Source organism: Lissotriton vulgaris, chromosome 6, assembly GCF_964263255.1.
Source record: "Lissotriton vulgaris chromosome 6, aLisVul1.2, whole genome shotgun sequence".
Taxonomy (NCBI): Eukaryota; Metazoa; Chordata; class Amphibia; order Caudata; family Salamandridae; genus Lissotriton; species Lissotriton vulgaris.
The window spans coordinates 1,218,410,629-1,218,433,545 of record NC_141694.1 but is presented as its reverse complement, the minus strand read 5'-3'; the positions used below and the strand labels follow the sequence as shown (position 1 = coordinate 1,218,433,545).

At 44.8% G+C, this 22,917-nt stretch overlaps 1 protein-coding gene across 2 annotated transcripts in view; it reads right to left on the bottom strand.

Moving 5' to 3' along the window:
* The window catches only part of ZDHHC14 (zDHHC palmitoyltransferase 14), a 527,275-nt gene that overhangs the window by 56,219 nt on the left and 448,139 nt on the right, over positions 1 to 22,917 (bottom strand). For both annotated transcript variants that reach the window (XM_086927312.1, XM_086927311.1), the window contains exon 4: positions 15,293 to 15,430. In XM_086927312.1, coding sequence (XP_086783438.1) covers positions 15,293 to 15,430 — 138 coding nt within the window. The remainder of the gene's footprint in view (positions 1 to 15,292; positions 15,431 to 22,917) is intronic.

The window sequence follows — 22,917 nt, the reverse complement described above, 5'->3', positions numbered from 1 at the left end:
ATTGAAGATCAGACAGGTTTCCTCACCTGTTCTTCGTTTGGTCTGCAGTAGGAGCTTCGGACTGTGAGCACGCAGGAGCTGCTCTTCATATAATCTCCTTTGCTAACTTTGCTAACTGCTCGCGGTACCCGCTCCGCGGGTCCCGCTTCGCCTTGGGTGTTTCCAGCGCAGCAGAAAGGGCGCTGTGACTTTGAAGACCGCCTACAACTGAGCCTCTGTGGTGTGGTGTGTGCAGGGCTGCGAGCGTGGTCAGGCGTGGACTTCAAGTCCCAGGAGCGCCTGGCACTCGGCATCACCAGCAGCTGACCCGCTCTCCCTGCTGGCTCCTCCCCCACCTCAGCGCGGCTATAATCCAGCTTGTCAGTTCCTCTGGCTGTTTCCTCACCTGTTCTTCGTTTGGTCTGCAGTAGGAGCTTCGGACTGTGAGCACGCAGGAGCTGCTCTTCATATAATCTCCTTTGCTAACTTTGCTAACTGCTCACGGTACCCGCTCCGCGGGTCCCGCTTCGCCTTGGGTGTTTCCAGCGCAGCAGAAAGGGCGCTGTGACTTTGAAGACCGCCTACAACTGAGCCTCTGTGGTGTGGTGTGTGCAGGGCTGCGAGCGTGGTCAGGCGTGGACTTCAAGTCCCAGGAGCGCCTGACACTCGGCATCACCAGCAGCTGACCCGCTCTCCCTGCTGGCTCCTCCCCCACCTCAGCGCGGCTATAATCCAGCTTGTCAGTTCCTCTGGCTGTTTCCTCACCTGTTCTTCGTTTGGTCTGCAGTAGGAGCTTCGGACTGTGAGCACGCAGGAGCTGCTCTTCATATAATCTCCTTTGCTAACTTTGCTAACTGCTCGCGGTACCCGCTCCGCGGGTCCCGCTTCGCCTTGGGTGTTTCCAGCGCAGCAGAAAGGGCGCTGTGACTTTGAAGACCGCCTACAACTGAGCCTCTGTGGTGTGGTGTGTGCAGGGCTGCGAGCGTGGTCAGGCATGGACTTCAAGTCCCAGGAGCGCCTGACACTCGGCATCACCAGCAGCTGACCCGCTCTCCCTGCTGGCTCCTCCCCCACCTCAGCGCGGCTATAATCCAGCTTGTCAGTTCCTCTGGCTGTTTCCTCACCTGTTCTTCGTTTGGTCTGCAGTAGGAGCTTCGGACTGTGAGCACGCAGGAGCTGCTCTTCATATAATCTCCTTTGCTAACTTTGCTAACTGCTCGCGGTACCCGCTCCGCGGGTCCCGCTTCGCCTTGGGTGTTTCCAGCGCAGCAGAAAGGGCGCTGTGACTTTGAAGACCGCCTACAACTGAGCCTCTGTGGTGTGGTGTGTGCAGGGCTGCGAGCGTGGTCAGGCGTGGACTTCAAGTCCCAGGAGCGCTTGACACTCGGCATCACCAGCAGCTGACCCGCTCTCCCTGCTGGCTCCTCCCCCACCTCAGCGCGGCTATAATCCTCCTCAATTACACCGCAACGCGGGAGCGCGCGGGAGAAGCCCGGGACAAGGGCGGGACCGTCTGTGGCCGTCAGAGGCCGAAGGAGGCTGGGCTGGGCCCTCTCCCTTGGTTCTCCAGTTTTAATTTAAACTGTTTGTTGCATCCATAGGCTGATTTTGTATTTTAACGCTCGGTCAATTTGGTATTGTATTTTACAATCGCTATTCTCTTAACTTTCCTCCCTTTTTTAATATAGTCTCATGACGGCTAAAAAATTACGCTCTGGACGAGTGATTGTGGGGAGATCTGGGTCTAAAACTAAATCAAATCCCCTACGAAACAAAATAGCGTCTACTATGCAATTGAAGGGTCAATGCCAGCTTTTTAATCTTTGGGATAAAGGGAAAGACAAACCCACTGATCCACAGTCCACGACCGAAACTCCAGGTTTCAATGTCGCGGTGCCTGTTAATGGGGTCATTGATGTTTCCTCTGGTTTAAGCTTGGTGGCCAGTCAATCTCTGTCAATTTCAGTCAGTTCGGAAGAACTAAGGGGTTCACCTTCGTCACTAAATAATGTACATCTGAATCAGAATAGTCACCTTAATTCTTCGGACAATATGCCCGCAAAATCTGAAGATAATGCTCCTTCCACAGCTACATTAAGGGATGCACTTAAACTTTCATTGAATACTGATTTTTTACCTGCTTTGTCAGTTACATCCCCTGTAGTAGGGAATGAATTCACTCTGCCTGATATTGATTTAACAGCTCATAGGGCGCGGGTGGAATTGGTTCAGGGGAACTCTAAAGGTGTGCCTTTGGAGGAAGTTATAACGATTTCAAGTACTGGTCCCCTAAGTAGCACTCCTTCTAATAAATTAGATTTCTCCCTCCCACAATTAAATCTTACAACCTGCTCAGGTCCAGTGTTGAACAATTTAGCTGAGGGTTCCCCAAATATTAATGGGAGGCTAATTTCTAACTCCTTGTCCTCTTTGGAATCTATCCTGTCTTCGATCTTAAGATTGCTGGAAAAGTTTGTGGGAGGTTCGGAATGTATTTTTGATACCGTAACACAGATTTTGCAAGTTCTCCTGTTAAACAAAAACGAGTTAGTATCAGATCCTCCTATTCCAGTGGCTTCTCTGTTGATGTCTCAGAAAATAAGCGCTCCTTCTTCTTCAGTAGATTTGGATTTAGCGCCTTCTTCTCCCTTGATAGAAAGTCAAAAGGAAAGGCAGCCCATAGTACTTACAGCTATATCTAAACCCCCCAAAGTGGTCTCGGCTGGCGCTAATTGTATAGCCCCACTTAGTGATAAGATAGAGGTAATAGCAACTCCCCCTCTTAATTCTAAATCCGATTTGCCTTCCCTCTTTCCGATATTTTCCATGCCATTAAATAAGGAAGAGGAAATTTCTAAAGGAAAAACGGGATTGATGGGAAATACGAGTCCCCAGAAACATAAAAAGATTAGAATGAAGAAGAGGAAACCTGTCCGTAGGTTTGCCAAAAGAAGACAGAGGAAACTTCTTTTTGATAAAAATGTGGAAGTAAATATAGATGATTCTCCGCAGGTGGAGCAGTCTTTCACCCCCAAGGTCGAATTTAGGGTGGTATCGCCCAAGGATGACGCCCCCTCCTCTGATCTAGGTCCAGTAAATTCAACTAATCCTTTTCTTCCTAAGGTTTTTCTCCCATCCACGAATCCCTTTTCCTATTGTAGGGTTAATCCAGGTTCTTGCCAAGTTTTATCTAAGGTTACCTCTCCATTTGCTATTCCGCCCCTGTCTAATTTAAATCCTACAGCAACACCCTTTCAGGCTCCATCTTTAACGACAGTTGTCCTCCCAAAAGAAAAAACAATTGTAGATACGTTATATCTTGATTTTTCTCCCCTTTTTGAACCAGATTTAATTTTGAATAGATCTGCCCTATTGATCTGTTTTAAAGAGATCGAAAGCTTGAAATTAGTTCAAACCTCCGATTTAGATCTTGTACTTCTCCTTAATTCTTATGCGGGGAAACCTTTAAGATCAACAAGGGTGAAATTCTATTCAAAAGTTGTGTTAAACCTGGTTTTACAATGGGCTGAGGAATTACAAATTAGAGGGATAGATGTGATGCCCCACTTTGGGGAAAAACGTATTTTAAATAATGTCGCTAATCCCTCATTATCATTTTCCTCCAATTCAGATGTGCGATTGTCAGATTGGTCTAATCTTGGTTCTGAGAACCTAAAAGTTTGTGTGGCTAGAAATGAAAGGCTGGTTTCTTACAAAAACCCTCCCCTTAAGCAAACGGTGAAGGATGACCAATCCAAATGGAGTTGGCTTCCTGGAGTCCTTGCGAGTAAATCTGCTCCCCGTTCCATTCAGGGTTCAAATTTTTAACAGGGAGCTGAAATTTATCTCATGGAACACTGCCGGATTCAAAGATTATAAGGAGAAATTGGGTTTCCTTCATGCTCAAAAGGCAGATATAATCTGCTTGCAAGAAACCTGGGTCGATGGAAGTTTCGTCTTGGATAAAGATTATTTTGTTTTGGATTTTAACGCAACCAGCACTAGAAGAGGTCATGCTAAGGGAGGATTAGCATGCTTATTATCTAATAGATTGCAATGGAACTATTCACACTATTTGGATCCAGGAAAACTGTTTCAAGCAATAACTCTGAAAGATGTATTTGAAGATTGCCCGAATAGATTGCTGATTGTGGTAAACATTTATATTCCCCCCAACTGTTGTTTCAATAATGGTTTAAAAACTTTATTCACTTTTTTAACTAAAGTCTTGGAGATCTCACCAACTCCGCATGTGTTAATGTTTGGGGACTTAAATTGTAATGTATCTAACTGCGGGTTGGAGTTGTTTAGAAATATCCCATTGGAAGAGTCTCTGAATATACCTTCAGCCCAGTTTCCCCCCAACATAAAAACTAACAAAAGAGGTAAACTTATTTTAGATGGTTTACTTAAAGCGGATTGCTTAATTGTAAATGGGAGGCTTCCGTCTGATATCCCGGCAGCTTTTACTCGTAAATCTAATAAGGGAAAATCTATTATTGATTTTATCATGATAGATTATGCCGGTTTTCACCTATTAAAGGATATGAAGGTCATTGAATCGAATCTTAGTGACCATAATGTATTGACCCTTTCTGTTTCCATTAGTCTTCAGAAAGTGGTTCCATGGAGGCTGGATATAGATTCTGTGAATTTTGATGCCAGCTCAGGGAAATGTTTTTGGAACCTCAGTACTGTGGAAAACCTAGCGCCTCTTCTGTGTGTTACTGTCGAGAATCTTCCTCTCTGGGAGGGGAGAGAGCTGTTTTGTTTTGTTAATTTTTTAGATTCTGTAACCGCTTGTGCAAAGGAGAAATCAGGTGTGAAACAGTCCTTTGTTGCCCCTTACCCTTTGCGGGCTATAAATAGAGAAATAAATAAAGTTGTAAGGGGGCAATTTTTATGTTTTACCCAAGAAGCTAAGTCTAAGTTGTCCATCCTGAAAAGAAGGAGAGTTAGGCTTAAGGCTCGTTTAAAACGCTCTAAGGAAGACGCCCTCTGGATTCAATTGAGGGAAGCTTCTTTTAACCACCAAACTAAGACCTTTTGGACCTTAATTGGCAAAGGCTGCGGTACTAGAGCCAGTCCTACGCCCATTGCCATTGAGGAACAGGTGTGGGTTCACTATATTGAGAAGTTGTACAGTAATAATAATTCTCATGGTATTAATGTTGAATTCGATAATGCTGCTGTTACACTTGACTGTCCAACAGAAAAGGAAATTGAATGTGCCATTAAGAATATGCGTTCCTCTGGTGCGATGGGTCCTGATAAAATCCCAATTTTAGTATTAAAAAACCAGAGTGAACTTTGGAGTAAAATACTCTTCCCAGTGTTTAAATTCTGTTTTTTAAGTGGAACAGTCCCCCCCTCCTGGAAAGGAAGCATCATTGTCCCTTTGTATAAAAAAGGGGCAAGAGATCTACCACAAAATTATCGCCAAATTGCCTTGCTTGACGCCATTGGTAAGGTGTTTGCAAAATGTGTGCTTTCTTTAATTAACGATTGGGTATCTGAACATAATATCCTTCCCTTGGAGCAAACAGGTTTCAGACAAAATCATGGAACCTTAGATAACCTGACCGCATTGCAAGTCATCAATGAAAAATATGTGAAAGTTCGGGGTGGTCAGGTATACGGCGCCTTTATTGACTTCTCCACCGCTTTTGACAAAGTAGATAGAAATTTGCTGTGGAGAAAGTTAGTTAACCTTGGTATGCCTGCTTCCCTTATTAAGTTAATTCGTGCCCTATATTCTGACACTTGGTGCAGAGTTTTACTTGGAGGTGATCGCGGCGTATCCAAATTAATCCCAACATTTAATGGGTTGAAGCAAGGTTGCCTTTTGGCTCCGTTGCTATTTTCATTATATACTGTTGATTTACCCATCACTCTTTCTGCCTGCGCCGGTATTGCCCCATCCTTGGGGGGTGTGCCAATTGCATGCCTTATGTATGCAGACGACATCCTAATTTTGGATCTCACCCCAAAGGGCCTAAATAATCGGTTGCATGCACTTTTTGAATATGCTGAAAGTCATTTTTTATCAATAAATACGGCAAAAAGCAAGGTGATTTGTTTTTCTGGTAGAAAGAAGCCTAAATGTTCTAACTTTCCATGGGTTGTGGGGGGGGAAAAACTAGAATGTGTGAAATCTTATACCTTTTTAGGTAAAATTGTCACTCACAATCTAAGTGACAAATCACACATAGACAATAATTCCCGGAAGGCTATTTCTCAGGGAAAGAGCTTAGTTTCCCTATATAAAGCCACAGGTAGAAGGCATTTTTCTATTCTCTTAGATGTTTTTAGAGCGAAAGTTCCAGCCTCCCTGTTATATGGAATTGAATTAGTTGATCTAAAAAAATGGAGTTTTCTAAACTCTGCGGAAGGAAAAATTCTTCGGAGTTTAATGTCTGTAGGCACCGCAAACTCGACTGCTTCCTTGCGACAGGAATTGGGTTTACGTAGCAGCAGGGTTCAAGGTATTGCTAGTATCATACGTTGGGTAGTAGCTTTATCTAAAGGTGAACCCAATACCTTAAGAGACCTTATAAAAAATGAATTACTAGGTTCTTTTAATGACTTCTCATCAATTGTAAAAAACTTTAGACTTGCTGTGTTACAATTGAAATTGAATGAGGAGACTTTATTTTTACTGTCCTCTCATCAATTAAAAACAGTTTTGAAGTCAGCCTCTTGGGAATTGGGGTTTTGCCTTGATAGAGACTTCTGTCTAGCGAAAAAAGGTTGTACGCCTGTTATTGAATCTTATACCCTGCGGAAAGCACAACCATATATGTACTGGAACATCTCCCATGGCGTGAGACGCCTGGTGTACTTATTAAGACATAATTTGCTTCCGCTAAAAGTTTTACAAGCCAGCTGGTTTGGTTGTTCGGCACGATGTGATCTTTGCCAATTACATGATCAGGATTTAGATCACGTGATGTTCGTTTGCCCTACACTGATGCCTTGCAGGCGTAGATGGTTAAGATCAATCTGCCTACAACTTAACATATTATCAGCGTCTTCGTTTAAGGCAGCCCTGATTAACCCTCCTAATGAAATGTTTGTTTTTAAACTGTACAACTTTTTTAAATGTTTCTTGGGCCTGTATTAAGATATTTCATGTGATTGTGATGAAAATATCTTTTTTTTCTCTTTTTTTAAGTATTTGTGTTTTGTATGTATATGCTGTTTTATGTGGACCTCGTAAAGAGTTCCTTATCATAATAAATAAACTTTGAAACTTTGACAGAGATAGGTCTATAAAGAAAGCTGGACAGATTTATGGAATATTGCAAGCACAAAAAATTAGTTGTGAATATGGAAAAAACGAAAGAATTGTGCTCTGGCAACAAAATAACAAAGTTCAACTTGGACCTAGGCCCCACTAAACTGGAGACAGTAAGGGAATATAAGTATTTAGGGGTCTGGTTTGAAAAGTCACTAAAATGGGATGTCATCTGGAATCACTGAGAGGAAGGGCTCTTACCTCAGTTAGTGGCCTGAAGAAATTCAATAAGGATTATGGGTAGATGACAGATAGTCCTGTTCTGAAAGCCTTTGTAGCCATGATTCCACCGCAATTTAAATATGCAAGGGAACTGTTATATCTAAGCAGTAAAAACAGATGGGAAGTTGAAGAGGGTAAATGCCAAAAAAAAACCTACTGTCACTACACAGATCTTCCATGATCCAGGCTGTAAGAATAGGGACGGAAATGTAGTAATGTAATCATGTAGTAATTAATTAAAATTTGTAATTAGTTGTGTTAGTTAATATAATTGTGGCTGTATATTATACTGTTTAAAGACAAAATGGTCTAAATAAACATTTCCTTGACTGACTGGCCCAATTTTTTGATATATAATACTGCAAGATAAGTTGTGTGTACTGCTAAAAAATAAAAATAAATGTTTTCTAAAAAACATACATAGTAAATAGAGTAACTTCGTTTAGGGGTGGTGAGACACTTCTGTGAAGTGACCTACCTCCCTGGCCACAGGGAAATGGTATGTTTTGAAGGAGACTTTTTTTGTTGCTTTGTAAGGGGGCACTGTGTGATTAATTCCATTCACTGTTCCAGCACTGCACGTCTTCAATAACAATGTATTGTTTAAGAAAAGCATTTGCTGGGGGATGGGGTAAGATCACCATGTAAATGAATAACACTCTTGTACAAAGGGAGCTATTACATGTTCTGGTTTTCTCTCTTTTCCTTTGAGCAAATGTATAAACAGGTGTTGTCGGCACACAGGCCTGTTCACGGATGGGTTGCTCATTTTAGCTTTATGTCTAAATGCATTTGCCATTTGCCCTCTTTATGAAGGTTTTGATAATGGCTGCGGACGACCTAGTTTCCCAACCCCAGCTGCCAAGTGATAAGGTCTTTATATTCGACAAATACTTTTGTCTTCCTGAGGTTCAGCTCCAGGACTTATTCCAACATAGGAATGGGTGAGCTTATAAAGTGGCAGAATGATTTTATGAAGCGCTCTGACGTTTACAGGACATCGAGCAAAAGGAACAATTGCATGTGAAAAAGAACATCTCCAGTTTCCAGTGATGGAAGGGGTTGTAACATACTCTGAACTTGATGTACAGACGTTTTATTACACTTTACACTTCCCCGGTGGACTGGAGCCCTCAGATGCTGGTTTGGGAAGCCTAGGGGCCCTTCTGCTGGTCCTTCTGTGACTTTCCCTAGGTGCTCCAGGTTCTATGCAGCCTTCCAAGGGAGGCTTCAAGTGAGGGAGAAAGAGAGGAAGGAAGGGAGCAGAAGAAAGAGCGGGAAAGCCATCAGAGAGGGAGATGCAGAGTCGGGTGTTTCCCCGGTGGACCATAAGGGTGGGAGCAGGTTTTGAACCGTGGGGGCCGTTTTTTAGGTCGAAGCCTAACGTAAGACTGCGCACATGCGCAGTCTCGCTGGAGAGATTTAGTGATATCTGGGTAGATTTACTAGTGGCTTTAAGCCTCGCCCCTCTTTTCCATTGGCTGGCATCACCGTTCATGCTAAACGGTGGCCAGCCATTGGAAAAGAGCGTCCTCTGACATACTCTTTTCTCTTTTTTTGTTCGTCCCACTTGGGCTAGCTGGCCTGACTTACTGCTGGCGTAAAAGGTTTGTTATCTACTTAATGGGTCCAAACAGATGGCCCCATAAAGAAGATAATAAACCTTTTACGCCAGCAGTAAGTCCTGTTGAGCCCGTCCAAGTGGGATGGCAGAAAAACAGAAAAGTCGTGGCGACCGCTTTTTTCACGTTACCCTGTTAAGGTGAAAGGAATGTGTGGCAGGCTCAGTGCGAATGGACCAACATGTCTTAAATCTTGCTGTCATCTTAAATGTGCCTACTAAGTATTTTTCGTTAGCAAGTACCATTTGCAATGTCACCGTTGGGTAAGGGTAGTTTGCCACGTGACAGCTGAGAGGGCCGGGACCTTCTGCTCCCGCCCTCGAGGTGCGATTGATGGACTTTGACGGCTTTCACACGTAAAGCAGGGCCTCCCAGCTCTGAGGCCTGGGTGTGAAAGGGCTTGCCACCGCTCCCGCAGGAGGCTGTGGGAAAAGAGCCGCAGCCTCGGCCTCTTTGTGCGGCCCCTTTGTTCCTCCGGAGCTACATCAGCGGTGACCTTCAAGAACTACGGATCGCTGAAGGGTTCCTCGCTTGATGACCAGGCCCTCACAAGTCTGTTTTCTCTCAGAAGGTGCTCCTGTTGCACGTGTACTTTGATTGGTTGTCCAGAGGACCTCTCTGGTTCATTCTCCTCCGTCTGAAGGCGCTGGTAGCTAGGCAAAGCTGAGATGTTAAATCAGTGAGTTTAGAGCTCGCCTCACCCCCGAGAAATTTGTCAAGAACTTGGTGTATGTTTCTCCTTAAAAGGAAAGGTTGCGGCTCCCACAATAGACAGCGGTACCAAAACATTGGCCTTGCCGCTGCTGCCATCAGCTGAGAGAATTAGATCGCCTTTCAGAGTCGAATACACAGTTTTCAAGTCCCCAACAGCTTTTCCAAAAGGTTCCCTGAAATCGCTATTAAAACTTGGATTTCGAAATTCTTTGAAGAGTGGAAAACAGAAGGATCGTTCTGGAATCCGCCCACCCGGAGCAGCAAGTAAGAAACACCCAGTTGCATCGACAGACAGACAGCCATCCGCCAGGCGAGCCCTGCCTGCTGCTCCTCTCGCGCTATCTCGGCTGCTCTGAGCCGCCTGACACAGAGGTACCGCCCCCTCTGTGCCCTGTGAGAGAAGCCAGGAGCCGTGGGTGAAAGCAACTTCCAGGGAAGTGAGTGAGCCGAGCTGCGCCCATAGTGTGCCGGGTAAGTGGACGCTGTGACAGGCAATGTTGTAGGGTAACTGTTTGGGTGGGGGAGGGGCTGGAATGCGAGTGAGAGAAGCCAGGAGCTGTGGGTAAATGCAACTTCCAGTGAAGCAAGTGAGCAGAGCTGCTCTCGTAGTGTGCCAGGTAAGTGGACGCTGTGACAGGCAATGTTGTAGGGTAACTGTTTGGGTGGGGGAGGGGCTGGAATGCGAGTGAGAAAAGCCAGGAGCTGTGGGAGAAAGCAACTTCCAGTAAAGCGAGTGAGCGGAGCTGCGCCTGTAGTGTGCCGGGTAAGTGGCCTCTGTGACAGGGATTGCACATAAAGTTTGCCTACCAGCAGATAGGTTTATGAGCCTCAAGCAGTGATCGTCATTCTACGCCAATGGCTAGATAGAAATCGTACATCAGCAAGCGATTAGTGATCTTTCCCTGGGTTCCTGCATTAGATATGAATTTTAAATAATCAGTCCTGCCTCTTCCTGTTCTAGAGAAGTGTTAGATTTTTAGCTGGAAAAGGCTGAAGGTAAAATACTTTTGGACAATGGAAAATGTTTGTGGGGTTTATGGATGTTTATTTTAGTGGCAAACTAGTTCCTTTAGGACAACACACTACTTTGTTACATTCCTTAGCAGCCAGCGTTCAGGCACATGTGCATTTCCATCCTATTACTCATTCACATTTCAAAATGAACAAACCAGAGTGCATTATCATATATCGCTTTACCCTAGAAAAAGGGAGAAACTACAGTAATTGCATACGTTTTCTTGAAATAAATTAAAGTTAGCTAATAACTAAATAGATAATACTGTCCATCAAGATATATAATGGTAGAATGAGAGGGTTATTTAAATGCAGTTGCTGTCATTTTCCTATTAGTTCAAACAGGTAATTGCAGAGTTTTATTTACCATGCACTGCAGCAGGTTCTTAACAAGCATTAAAAATGCAATAGGTCTCGCCTTTTATTAAGTTAAAGCCATTCGCTTTGCTATACAATACCATTAGCAAAGCAACTGGCTTTAACTTAACCAAAGGCGAGACCTGTTGCATTTTCAATGCTTGTCTTACTGAGGACCGGTTTTGCAGCAGTGCTGGAAAATCATCCCCCTGTAAAAAAAAAAAAAGCACAGCAGCAGTTTTCCTGGCAGCAAACTCCCACCCCTGGCGGTCGGTCCGACATAACTACCAGGGTTGGTTTGCGTTCCTAGTCCGGCGCTGGGGAGAAGAGTGAAGAAGGGAGAAAAGATGGGTGGGAAGAGAGAGATTGCAGAGCAGAGGATGGGTTAGAGCATTTGTGCCAGGGCTGCTTTTGGCTCAGGTCCTGTTGATGCATTTATAATTGAAAGGAAATAAGGAAATGTCCCTCTATATCAAAGCCAGACATGCCATGCCCTGCACTTCACTGAAAACTGTGCAGCCCCTTATGCTAATATACTGTAAAGTAGTGGGCTCTAGGCCGACATTCTTAGAAATAATGCATGCACACACAGTAGTAAGTTAGTGGTAACCGGTCTAGGGCACGTGAGCCCTGCCCCTTTTATCAGCAGGGTCACTTGATTGGTGACACCTGTAAGGGAAGTGTGGAAGCCAGGCTGGCTGGAGGAAACACTAAATGTAAAAATAATACAACGTGTCCTGCAGGACACTACTGCACCTATGAGCGGTCCTGAGTGATGCTATTCTACAAATTATTAGGGAGAGCCGAGCCAGAACAAGGCAAGACCCAGCTGTTGCCCTAAGAGTCTGTGTAAAAGACAAGCATTGAAATATTTGGCATATAAATCTTGGAACAAAGATCATATTAGAATATGATAGGATGTCCTCTAAATAAAAGAAAAATGTGTAATTCTTTAAGAAACTGAAAGGTTTCACCGTAGTACAGTAGGTTATTTCAAGTGTGAGTTTTCAAACATGAATGCCACTCTGATCCTTTTCTGTACAGCATGCCATAAGAAAAATTATCTCAAGGTGAACCAGTGGGTAGATCACTCCATGTCACTGGGACTCTGTTTCCAATATTCGCTTAACAGACAGCTGCATTATGGGACTTGTAGTCCACGTATGTTTAAACTCAAGTGCTGGCACAGATCTGCCTGAAAACAATGATTTCTGAAATGAAAGCTCCAGACTAGGAAATTGGTTTCCTACTGACATTGAACCGGAAGAGGCAAGAGCAGGTTTATACAGCGATTATGGTCCTGAGGGAAGGGGAATTGAGGGTTGTGGTGTTAGCTTCAACAGCATGAAACCTCCCTCAAAGAAAACCGATGGGCAGATAACTCCATGTCAGTGAGACACTGTTTTCAGCTTTCCCTTAACCCATAGCTGAATTGTGGGTCTTGTACTTCACATAGGGTGACGTTGAACTGCTGGTACAGACCTGCCTAAAAACAATGGGGCATATTTACAACACAGTATCGGAGCGCAAGGCTGCTCCAAATTTGGCAGTGCCATGTTCGAACATTTCCAAAATGCAGGGATGCGCCGTATTTACTACAATACGACATACCCTGTGTTTTCCCTAGCGCAGGCGCTAAAATAAGCTGCCTAGTGCCAACACAGGCACCCTTGCACCATAGTACAAGGGTGCCTGCGTTGCAGGGAATGATTATTTATGTGAAAGGTGTCCCTTTCTGCACATAAACAATCCATCATGGCTATTTGTTACTTCTATGTGTGCTGCAGTTTAATGATTGTTTATGTGCAGGAAGGGACACCTTCCAAAATGCAGCACACATAGTAACAGCAAAAACAAGGAGATGTAAAAGCTTGGGGCATATTTACAAGAGCATTATGTCACTGGTGTCACTTTTAACGATGTTCCTGTGGTGCAATGCCCTGCTCCATATTTAGAAAGTGGCGTTAAGCCACTTTTTGTGCTCAACGTTGCTTTGTAATTATTGTAACCTTTCATGCAGATGTCTGCGTGAAAGGGGCGTGCAAGGGGTGCTGCTGTTGGTGTTCCACCGCAACACCTACTGCTTTTAGACAATGCACAGATTTACAAGGAGGTGTAAATCTGAAGCAGTGGCAAAAACGAATGCCATGTAAGAGCAGGCATTAGAATGGCGCAACAAGAAAAATGCTTTTATATCTCCTCGTTGTTGCTTTTTCAATGTGTGCTGCATTCTAAGGCACACATAGAAGTAACAAATAGACATTATGGATTGTTTATGTGCAGGAAGGAATACCTTCCTGCATTTAAACAATCATACCCTGAAACGCTGGCACCCTTGCATATGGTGGAAGGGCGTCAGCGCTAGGGAAAGCACAGTGGTACAGGGCATCTCTGTATTTTGGAAATGTCGGAGCCCACCACTGCCAAATTTGGCGGAGCTCCACGCTACGACATGTTGTTGTAAATATGCCTCCATTTCTCCTCGTTTTGCCATTCTAACGGCTGCTTTTGCATGACGGTAGTTTTTGGCGCTGCCTCGGATTTACACCTCCTTGCAAATTTTTGTCAGTGTCAAAAAGCAGTGGGTGTTGCGATGGAACGCCCACAGTAACACCCATTGCACGCCCCTTTCACGCAGATACCCTTGGGCAGCAATAAACCACAATAAGTGGCTTAATGCCACTTGGTAAATATGGAGCTGGGCATTGCACCACAGGAACATTGTTAAAAATAACGTTCCTGTGGCGCAATGCCCTATTATGGTTACGGGGAGGAGGGTTGTGGGTGCGGTATTAGTTTCAGTAGCATGCAATAAGAAAACGTCCCGCAAAGTGAGCCAATTTATAGTAATTTCTGGAGCATCAGATAAGGATGCTTTCTGGTGGTGCACAGTTGGATGAAAACTTGCTTTGGCATCTTTTGCACAGAGGCCACCCCACACCTTAATTGTTTGGTTGCACTGCTGATCTTCAAAAGACTGCTCTAGCAATGTAGTACAAGGCAAAAGAAATAAAAAATTATTACTGAAAGGTTATGAGGTATCCACCTGGCAGGCAGAGAGGTGGGTAGGAAGAGGGTGTTCATGTGGAAAGTCAAATTCGAAATTATTGATTGAAATTTTACTTACCAGGATAATGGATTATACCGACAGATGCCGCAGTGCCCTCAGTCCGGACTGGCCTTGACAGAAGACAACCACACCTCCTCGAGGACTTGTGACAAAGAACCCACTGCTATCTTCAACTCCCCTCTTGCATAATGCTGTCACTGGTGCTGGGCATGAGTGGAAAAGCATCACCACTGCCTCACCCTCAAACAAACATGACCAATCATTGTGTGGGTAAAGCCACACATTGATTGGTCATACTGGTCCTGTGTTGCCTTGTATGCCCGGCCTACGAGGACAGCCAAACTTGAGCAGAACCAATCCAGACTTTACTATCATGCTTTTTAAACTTATAGCAGCACAAGAGAACAGCACATTAAACTTAGAGCTGCACAAGAGAACAGCACAAGGATTGTTTGAGACAGGTGAACCCTGCGCTTCAAATAGAACCAGTACAGCTAGGCTGTGTTCCCCTAGCTCTTGAACTCAGGGTGGGTTTGAGAAGCTTGAAGTGCGGATGTTGAGTTGGCAACAATCATAGTCCAGCCTCACCAGACATGCACACAGGAATTCGTCCCTGCTGCCTACGACTGCCATGTCAATCAACAGGATTGGCCAGCCCTGCTTTTTTAGGACCATTCGGAGAACAAACGAAGCAGCCATGGGCCACGACAGTCGTTTTTTTTCCACTATATACACTTGTGGGGCCAGCAGTGGCAAGGCAACGTTCTAGCACCCCAATGTAGGTAGCGCACCTTATAGCACATACATTTTTCCCTGCTCCACACGAGCGTCACATCACAATCGTGCTTTACTTTAACTGCCCTAGGCCTACCCAAGGATGACAAAGGTGACCCGGAAGCCTTAGGGAACAAGGGGAGGAGCACTGTACCCTGGATGGTTGAAAATAAAGCTAAATTAAATACAAAAGGAAATCAAAGTCAAGCAAATGGCTACATATGATTTCACTAGCATACTTACGAAGGATGACGTGGGTGATAACGAATGCAAATATAAAGACTGTCAGAAAGGACAGTGATAAAATAAACATAAAAAAAAATCTGTAGTTTCTTTTCCCCACGCAGTTGCCTACCCAGGGACAGTGGTGATCAAAGCGTTCTGAAATGAGAGGCAGAAAGAAAAATATGGTATACGATTAATCAAATGCGTCTTTAAGGAAACAGCCTATGAATAGCAGAAGCAGGCACATAAATTGGTGCAGTACATGCAAGGCATTGGCAATTTGTTACTAATCCTGCACAGCATTCTCATATTTCTAGTTAAAATATTAAGTTTCAGAAACAAAAAGAAAGTAAGCGTTGAATCCATATCCAGCCTCGAGCAATGTAAATAAACCGGCAGGTAAGTATTTGTTTATTTATGGCGGGGCAAAGATGAAAGTAGATTCTTGGACACTTGGATGTGTAAAGATCCCCTCTCCTCCCTCCCCAAATTCATTGATATGCTTGTCTTTAATCTTACACTACTTATGTTACACTTAAGGGTTGGTGAATCACAGCATCCTAACATCATCACAATCACACCTTTGTGCAGACACCTTTCTTTCTCTGTTCTCCCCTCTCATTGAGAATTATGTTAAATGCCAGCTTTCACAAACAGCATGTAGGAATAACTCCGGGCATTTTATTTATTTCTCAATTGACAAAGACACCAAAATAAGGCTACTAGTGAAACTAAATACTCCTAGCGCGAACAGCTGTCTGGCATCCACTCTCCATAGGGGTCAGAATTATTGGGAAAATACCCAGCTTTGTAAGATTCTGCCCTAAGTCCTTTTTGCAGACCCGCGATCCCATACTAAAGATGCTGAACCTATGGTATCCCTACTGATCATGCATACCTAGTACTTCCAAAATTCCGTCCCTATTAGCCAAGGCATATATGGGTTTCAGAGTGCAGTGCATTATCCCTACTCTCCACCCTATTTTGTATATCATGCAGGATACAGCTGTACCTTTCTGGGGAACTGTACCCTGAACATATGCCACAGGACACGGGATGAGTCCAGTTGATTGTGCATGTCTTAAAAGCCTGTGTTAGCAAACAGTGTGCTGAGCAATGCCGCATATATTCCATATTCCTGCCCCCATTAGATATGGCATATTTTGAGCTTTCCTCATTAAACAATGCTAAACACGAGATTCAGACCCAACAGGCCCGAGTGTCATCCACTCACTTAAACCTTGGGGCATATTTACAAGGGCATTGTGCCATCGGAACGTCACGTTTTACAACGCTCTTTAGCACAATGCCCTGCGTCATATTTACAATGTAACGCTAAGCAACTTTGTGTGGCTTGATGCTGCACTATAAATATCGTACCATTTCACGTACTTTTCTGCGTCAAAGGGGTGTGGCAGTGGGTGTTGCTGAGGGTGTGCCACCCCAACATCCATACTTTTTGACGCTGCCCCAGATTTAGAAGAATTTGTAAATCTGAGAAAGTTCCAAAAACGAACCCCATGCACAAGCAGGTGTTAGTGTGGTGCAAAACAGAGAAGTACTTTTATTTTTCCTTGTTTGTTGCTCTTTCTATGTGTATATGGCATTCTGCAGCACACATAGAAGGTGCAAATCACCTTTAATGATTGATTATGTGCAGGGAAGTGTCTGTTCCTGCACATAAACAATCATGCCAGCAACGCAGGCACCATTGCAACATGGCGCAATGGTTGTTTTTGCATTTGTCACCCCGAGTGGGACGGGTATGCTCAGACGTGAGTCCCGTGCTCTCCATGCCACTGGAATCAAGCAATCCTGGCTGATGATGGCTGATAGCCAGAAACCGGTCCTTGGATGCTTGATTCCGGGCCAGGTAAGACATGGCTTGCCAGTTCGGGCTGGACTGTTCCCATGAGGCACAGGGTCAGACTGATTTGCATATAGCCATGTCTGAACTGGGGTGGCAGAGTGGGCTAAAGAACGGTGATGGATTAAACCCAGATCTTTTGACTGGGTGTGAGTCTTTCATTGGTTCAGATGCTCCGTCCATTACCACCCCCTTTTGTACCGCTTTTGGCCGCCATAAGTGTGGCAGGGTATGCTCAGACATGAGTCCCTTGCTCTCTTTGCCACTGGATTCAAGCAAGCCGGGCTGAAGACGGCCGGAATGCCAGAAACCGGTCCTCGGAAGCTTGTTTCCCGTCCAGGGAAGGCATGGCTTGGCAGTTCGGGCTGGACTGTTCCCATGAGGAACAGGGTCAGACTGATTTGCATATAGCCATGTCTGAACTGGGGTGGCAGAGTGGGCTAAAGAACGGTGATGGATTAAACCCAGATCTTTTGACTGGGTGTGAGTGTTTGATTGGTTCAGATGCTCCGTCCATTACCACGCCCTTTTGTACTGGTTTTGGCTGCCATAAGTGTGGCAGGGTATGCTCAGACGTGAGTCCGTTGCTAACTTTGACACTGGATTCAAGCAAGCTGGGCTGAAGACGGCTGGAATGCCAGAAACTGGTCCTCGGAAGCTTGTTTCCGGTCCAGGGAAGGCATGGCTTGGCAGTTCGGGCTGGACTGTTCCCATGAGGCACAGGGTCAAGACTGATTTGCATATGGCCATGTCTGAACTGGGGTGGTGTGGTGAGCAAAATAACGATGGATTAAACCCAGATCTGTGACTGGGGGTGAATGTTTTGCCATTGTGCAACATTCCGTCCATCAATCGTTGTTTTTGCATTTGTCAACCCGAGTGGGACGGGTATGCTTAGACGTGAGTCCCATGCTCTCCATGCCACTGGAATCAAGCTATTCTGGCTGATGATGGCTGATAGCCAGAAACCGGTCCTAGGATGCTTGACTCCGGTCCAGGGAAGACATGGCGGGCTGGACTGTTCCCATGAGGCACAGGGTCAAGACTGATTTGCATATGGCCATGTCTGAACCGGGTGGTGTGGTGAGCAAAATAACGATGGATTAAACCCAGATCTGTGACTGGGGGTGAATGTTTTGCTATTGTGCAACATTCCGTCCATCAATCGTTTTTGCATTGGTGTTAGGCAGCTTTTATAGCACCGATGTAAGGGAAAACACAGGGGTGCACTGCATTCTTGTGAATACGGTGCATCCCTACGTTTTTTAAATGATGCAGTGCGGTGCTATGAAATTTGCTTGCAGCGCCATGCTGTGTCATTTGTTAGTAAATATACCCCTGGTTCTTTGCAGCAACCTGGGATTCAGAAACACTTCCAAAGGCTGCATTTAAGCTGAGACACTAATTACAGCAAACCAAAAGATAAACTGGTGTTATATCAAGATTTGTCCGTGTGGAGAACACCTGTTCTGAAACACATCCTACAACCTATCTCTAGAGTCTTGTTCAGATAAATTATTGCAGTCGCTGGTAAGTTTTAATTTACATTAATGCCTTTCACTAAAATCCATGATTCAGAAAAGGGGGTAGTGATGTGTCTGAATTAAGCAGACCACTCTTACCCAGTCCAAAGATCAGGGCTTGATCCATCACCGTTTTTTAGCTCACTGCACCATCCCAGCTCAGAACTTGGCTATATGCAAATTAGTCTGACCCTGGCCCAGTGCATCATGGGAACAGGGCAGACCAAACTACCAAGCCAATTCTTTTACTGGGAAGGAAACAAGCTACCGGGGACCGGTTTATGGCATTTCAGCCGTCTTCGGCCCGGCTTGCTTGAATCCTGATGGTGCAATGAGCTATGGACTCACATCTGAGTATACCCTTCCACGCTTATGGTGGACAAAAATGATTCAGTCCCCGGTAGCTTGTCTCCTTTCTGGTGAAGAATTGGCTTGGTAGTTTAGTCTGCCCTGTTCCCATGATGCACTGGGCCAGGGACAGACTGATTTGCATATAGCCAGGTTCTGAGCTGGGATGGTGCAGTGAGATAAATAACGGTGATGGATCAAGCCCTGATCTTTGGACTGGGTAAGAGTGGTCTGCTTAATTCAGACACTCTGTTCATCACCACCCCCTTTTCTGAATCGTTTTTGGCCACTATAGGTGTGGCAGGGTATACTCAGACATGAGTCCCTTTCTCACTGCTCCATCAGGATTCAAGCAAGCCGGGCCGAAGACGGCTGAAATGCCAGAAACAGGTCCCCGGTAGCTTGTCTCCTTTCTGGTGAAGAATTTGCTTGGTAGTTTAGTCTGCCCTGTTCCCATGATGCACTGGGCCAGGGACAGACTGATTTGCATATAGCCAGGTTCTGAGCTGGGATGGTGCAGTGAGATAAATAACGGTGATGGATCAAGCCCTGATCTTTGGACTGGGTAAGAGTGGTCTGCTTAATTCAGACACTCTGTTCATCACCACCCCCTTTTCTGAATCGTTTCACTAAAATCCAGCCACTGTAAATATCAAATATTTATTTATTTATTTATTTATTTAGAAAGTTTTATATAGCGCGAACAAGATCTTTGCAGATATCAGAGCGCTTTACAGACTAAGGGTACAATGTGTGAGTAAGTAACAATTGGGGTGGGGAAGGTACATGCGGGAGCATAGTCAGACAGATACATCAATAATGATACAAGTAAAAATAAGTGGTAGCGTAAACAATCAGGTAAGTCAATAACACGAGTCATACAAAAATGCAAAAAGATCAGTAGAACTGGATGGTACAGCGTCTGTAAAAATCATCCCCAATAATAATTCAAGTGTATTTAGCCATGAGGATAGCTTTTACTTCTTTCTTAAAAAGTATGGTAGAGGAGATGAACCTGGTTTCAGGGGGGAGTGAATTCCAGATCCTGGGTGCCATTCCTGAGAAGGAGCGTTTATAGGTTTTTTCCTTGTGGAATCTTTGGGGCTTTAGCAAAAGATTGTTTGTGCCTCTAGTGTTTCTGGAGCCTCCAGAAATCGTCAGCTTCTGAGCGAGGTATCCGGGTGAGCTCAGGTGGACAGCCTTGTGCGTCATGCAAGCGATTTTCAGATGTATTCTGGCTTCAAAAGGCAGCCAGTTCAGGGATTTCAGGTCAGGGGAAATGTGTGAGTGTTTTTTTGATACAGTGATGAGTCTTGCTGCGGCGTTTAGAGAAGCTCTTATGGGTGCCGTAGTAGTTAGGGGGAGACTGCAGAGGGCGATGCTGCCGTAATCTATTCGAGGGATGACTAGTGCTTGTACTGCAGTTTGGAAATCTTTGGCTGGAAGGAAGGGTTTGAGTTTCCTTAAGGTATTGATCTGGTAGTTCGCACCCTTAGTTGCTTTGTTGATGTGTTCCTGCATGTTGAGGTTGGTGTCAAGTGTTATGCCTAAAGATTTTGCTGAGTCCACGATGGTGGGATGAACATTGAGTGCCGTTAGGTGTTTAAGCCAAGTTTGAGCGGTAGTGATCTTCGTGGGAGGTGAGATCAAGAGGAACTCTGTTTTAAGAGCATTGAGTTTGAGATGATTAGTGGGCAGCCAGGATTGGGTGCTTCTGATCGTTGAATTCAAGAGCATAATGTCTTTGGCTGATTGTAATTTGAGATAAAGTTGGGTGTCATCGGCGTACATGTGGAAGTGAACATTGGATGCTTCTAGCAAGGTGGTGAGAGGTTCCATACCCAGGTTAAACAAAGTTGGGGATAGGGAGGATCCTTGTGGGACGCCTAGCGATACAGGTATTGGCGAAGACATCAAGTTGTTACTCTTGAATTTCTGCGATCTGTTGTGTAGAAAGGACGTGAACCACTTGAGCACAGTTCCAGATAGACCCATTCTTGTGTTTAATAGTTCGAGTAAATTCTCATGTTTGACGGTGTCGAATGCAGAAGAGAGATCAAGAAGGATGAGGAGGCAGGTACCGTTTTGATCTAGGATTTGAAGGGCGTCGTCAATTATGTGAGTCATGGCAGCTTCTGTACTGTGATCTGCTCTGAAGCCTGATTGATGAGGGTTGAGTAGATCAAACTGATTAATGTGTTTGGTCAATTGTATTTGTGCGCATTTTTCCAACAGTTTGGCAAGAGTCGGAATATTGGTAATGGGGCGGTAATTATTTAGATCAGAGGGGTCGGCTGTAGGTTTCTTTAGTAGAGGTGTGACTTGTCCAACTTGAAAGGGTCATATTGTCTTCACCCTTTCCCATTCCTCCTTATCTTTCATGTTTTCTGTCTGACATCAGCTTGCCCTGCATGAAGTTGAGATATAAATAGAAAAAAGACACCTGCAACCAGATTTCAATACTCCCATACACTATTTTGATACTTCTCTTTTTTGTGGTAATAGCAATATTTGTATTTTTGACAAACCGAAGCAAGGAATCGACCTGGCTTGTGTGCGTTTTTTCGTGGAAACTGTTTTTTAACCAAAGTGAAGAATTTCCAAAATGGAAATCCTCCCTCAGGGGTGTGTTCTATTGATCAGTATTTCATCCAATGCACGTACTTCTGTTCCTGAGGTTTATCAGCTCTTGAATCCTTACCCATCTAAGTAAACTTTCCAGGGAAGTTAGTAACAAGTCAAGGACAATGCTGAATGAATAATTGTGATAGTCACTATTTACACAGGGCATGTCTTGGACATGTCTCAATATTTTCATACCATGTGGTTTTGTTGTGCCAATATCCCACTGTATATCGGTACATGTCCCTGGTAACTAGAGTACAAGCACAGTATGCTAACTGTGTTTATGTCAGAATATTAAGAACAAAAATATTGTCTGACATAAATTGACCTAAATATTGCCGACAAAAATGTCACTCCACTGGGTGTAGAATTTCTATTATTAACTCCAATGGGAAGATGTTTTTATAAATGTTAATGAGGATACAATATTTTTTACAGAGCCCCGGGGTGGGCTGGTCCTGGAGCATTTGTTTAAAAAAGAAGGGGCACACGGGCCCCCTCCATGGGCTCTTTTAAGCCCCTGGGACCACTATCTTCTTGGGGCTTTTGTTTAAATAGTGGAGGGGAGTCATGCAGACCCCCCTTCATGGGCTCTTCAGAGCCCCAGAGACCACTACCTCCCAGGGCTTTAGAGCAAACAAGAGCAGGGCCACGGGGACCACCACCTCCTCAGGGCCAGCTAATAAAAAGCATGTGAGAGGGGGGCCCTCCTGTTACCACCTGTAAGTCCCACACAGCGGGACTGCTGAGAGCTCATCGGAGGCCCCACCCTTTCTTTTCACCACTCTGAAAAAGCACCTCCTGGTGCACTAACTGGTTGGGGGATGAAGTCCCCTTGGATACTGAGGGTCGTTGGGGGTCACGGACCCTTGCAGTTACCGTCAGTGAGTCCCACAAAGCAGGATGGCTGAGAGGTCATTGGAGAACCCTGCCCTCTTTGTCTAACACTCTGTAAACACGCCTCACTGTGCTCTAATAGTTGGTGGATGAAGTCTGCTTGGATGATGGGGATTGTTGGGGCCATGAACCCCTCCTGCTACCGCTATTAAGTTCCACACAGCGGGATTGTTGAGAGCTCATCAGAGGCCCTATCCCCTTTATTCACCCACTGTACAGCCCCATACAGCAACTGACATACCCAGTCACACATCCATAAAACCACTCACATATACGCTCATAGACCCACACCTACTCACACACCCACTCACAAACCTATACTGCCACTCACAAACCCACACAGCTACTCACACACCCACTCAGACACCCACATAACGACTCAC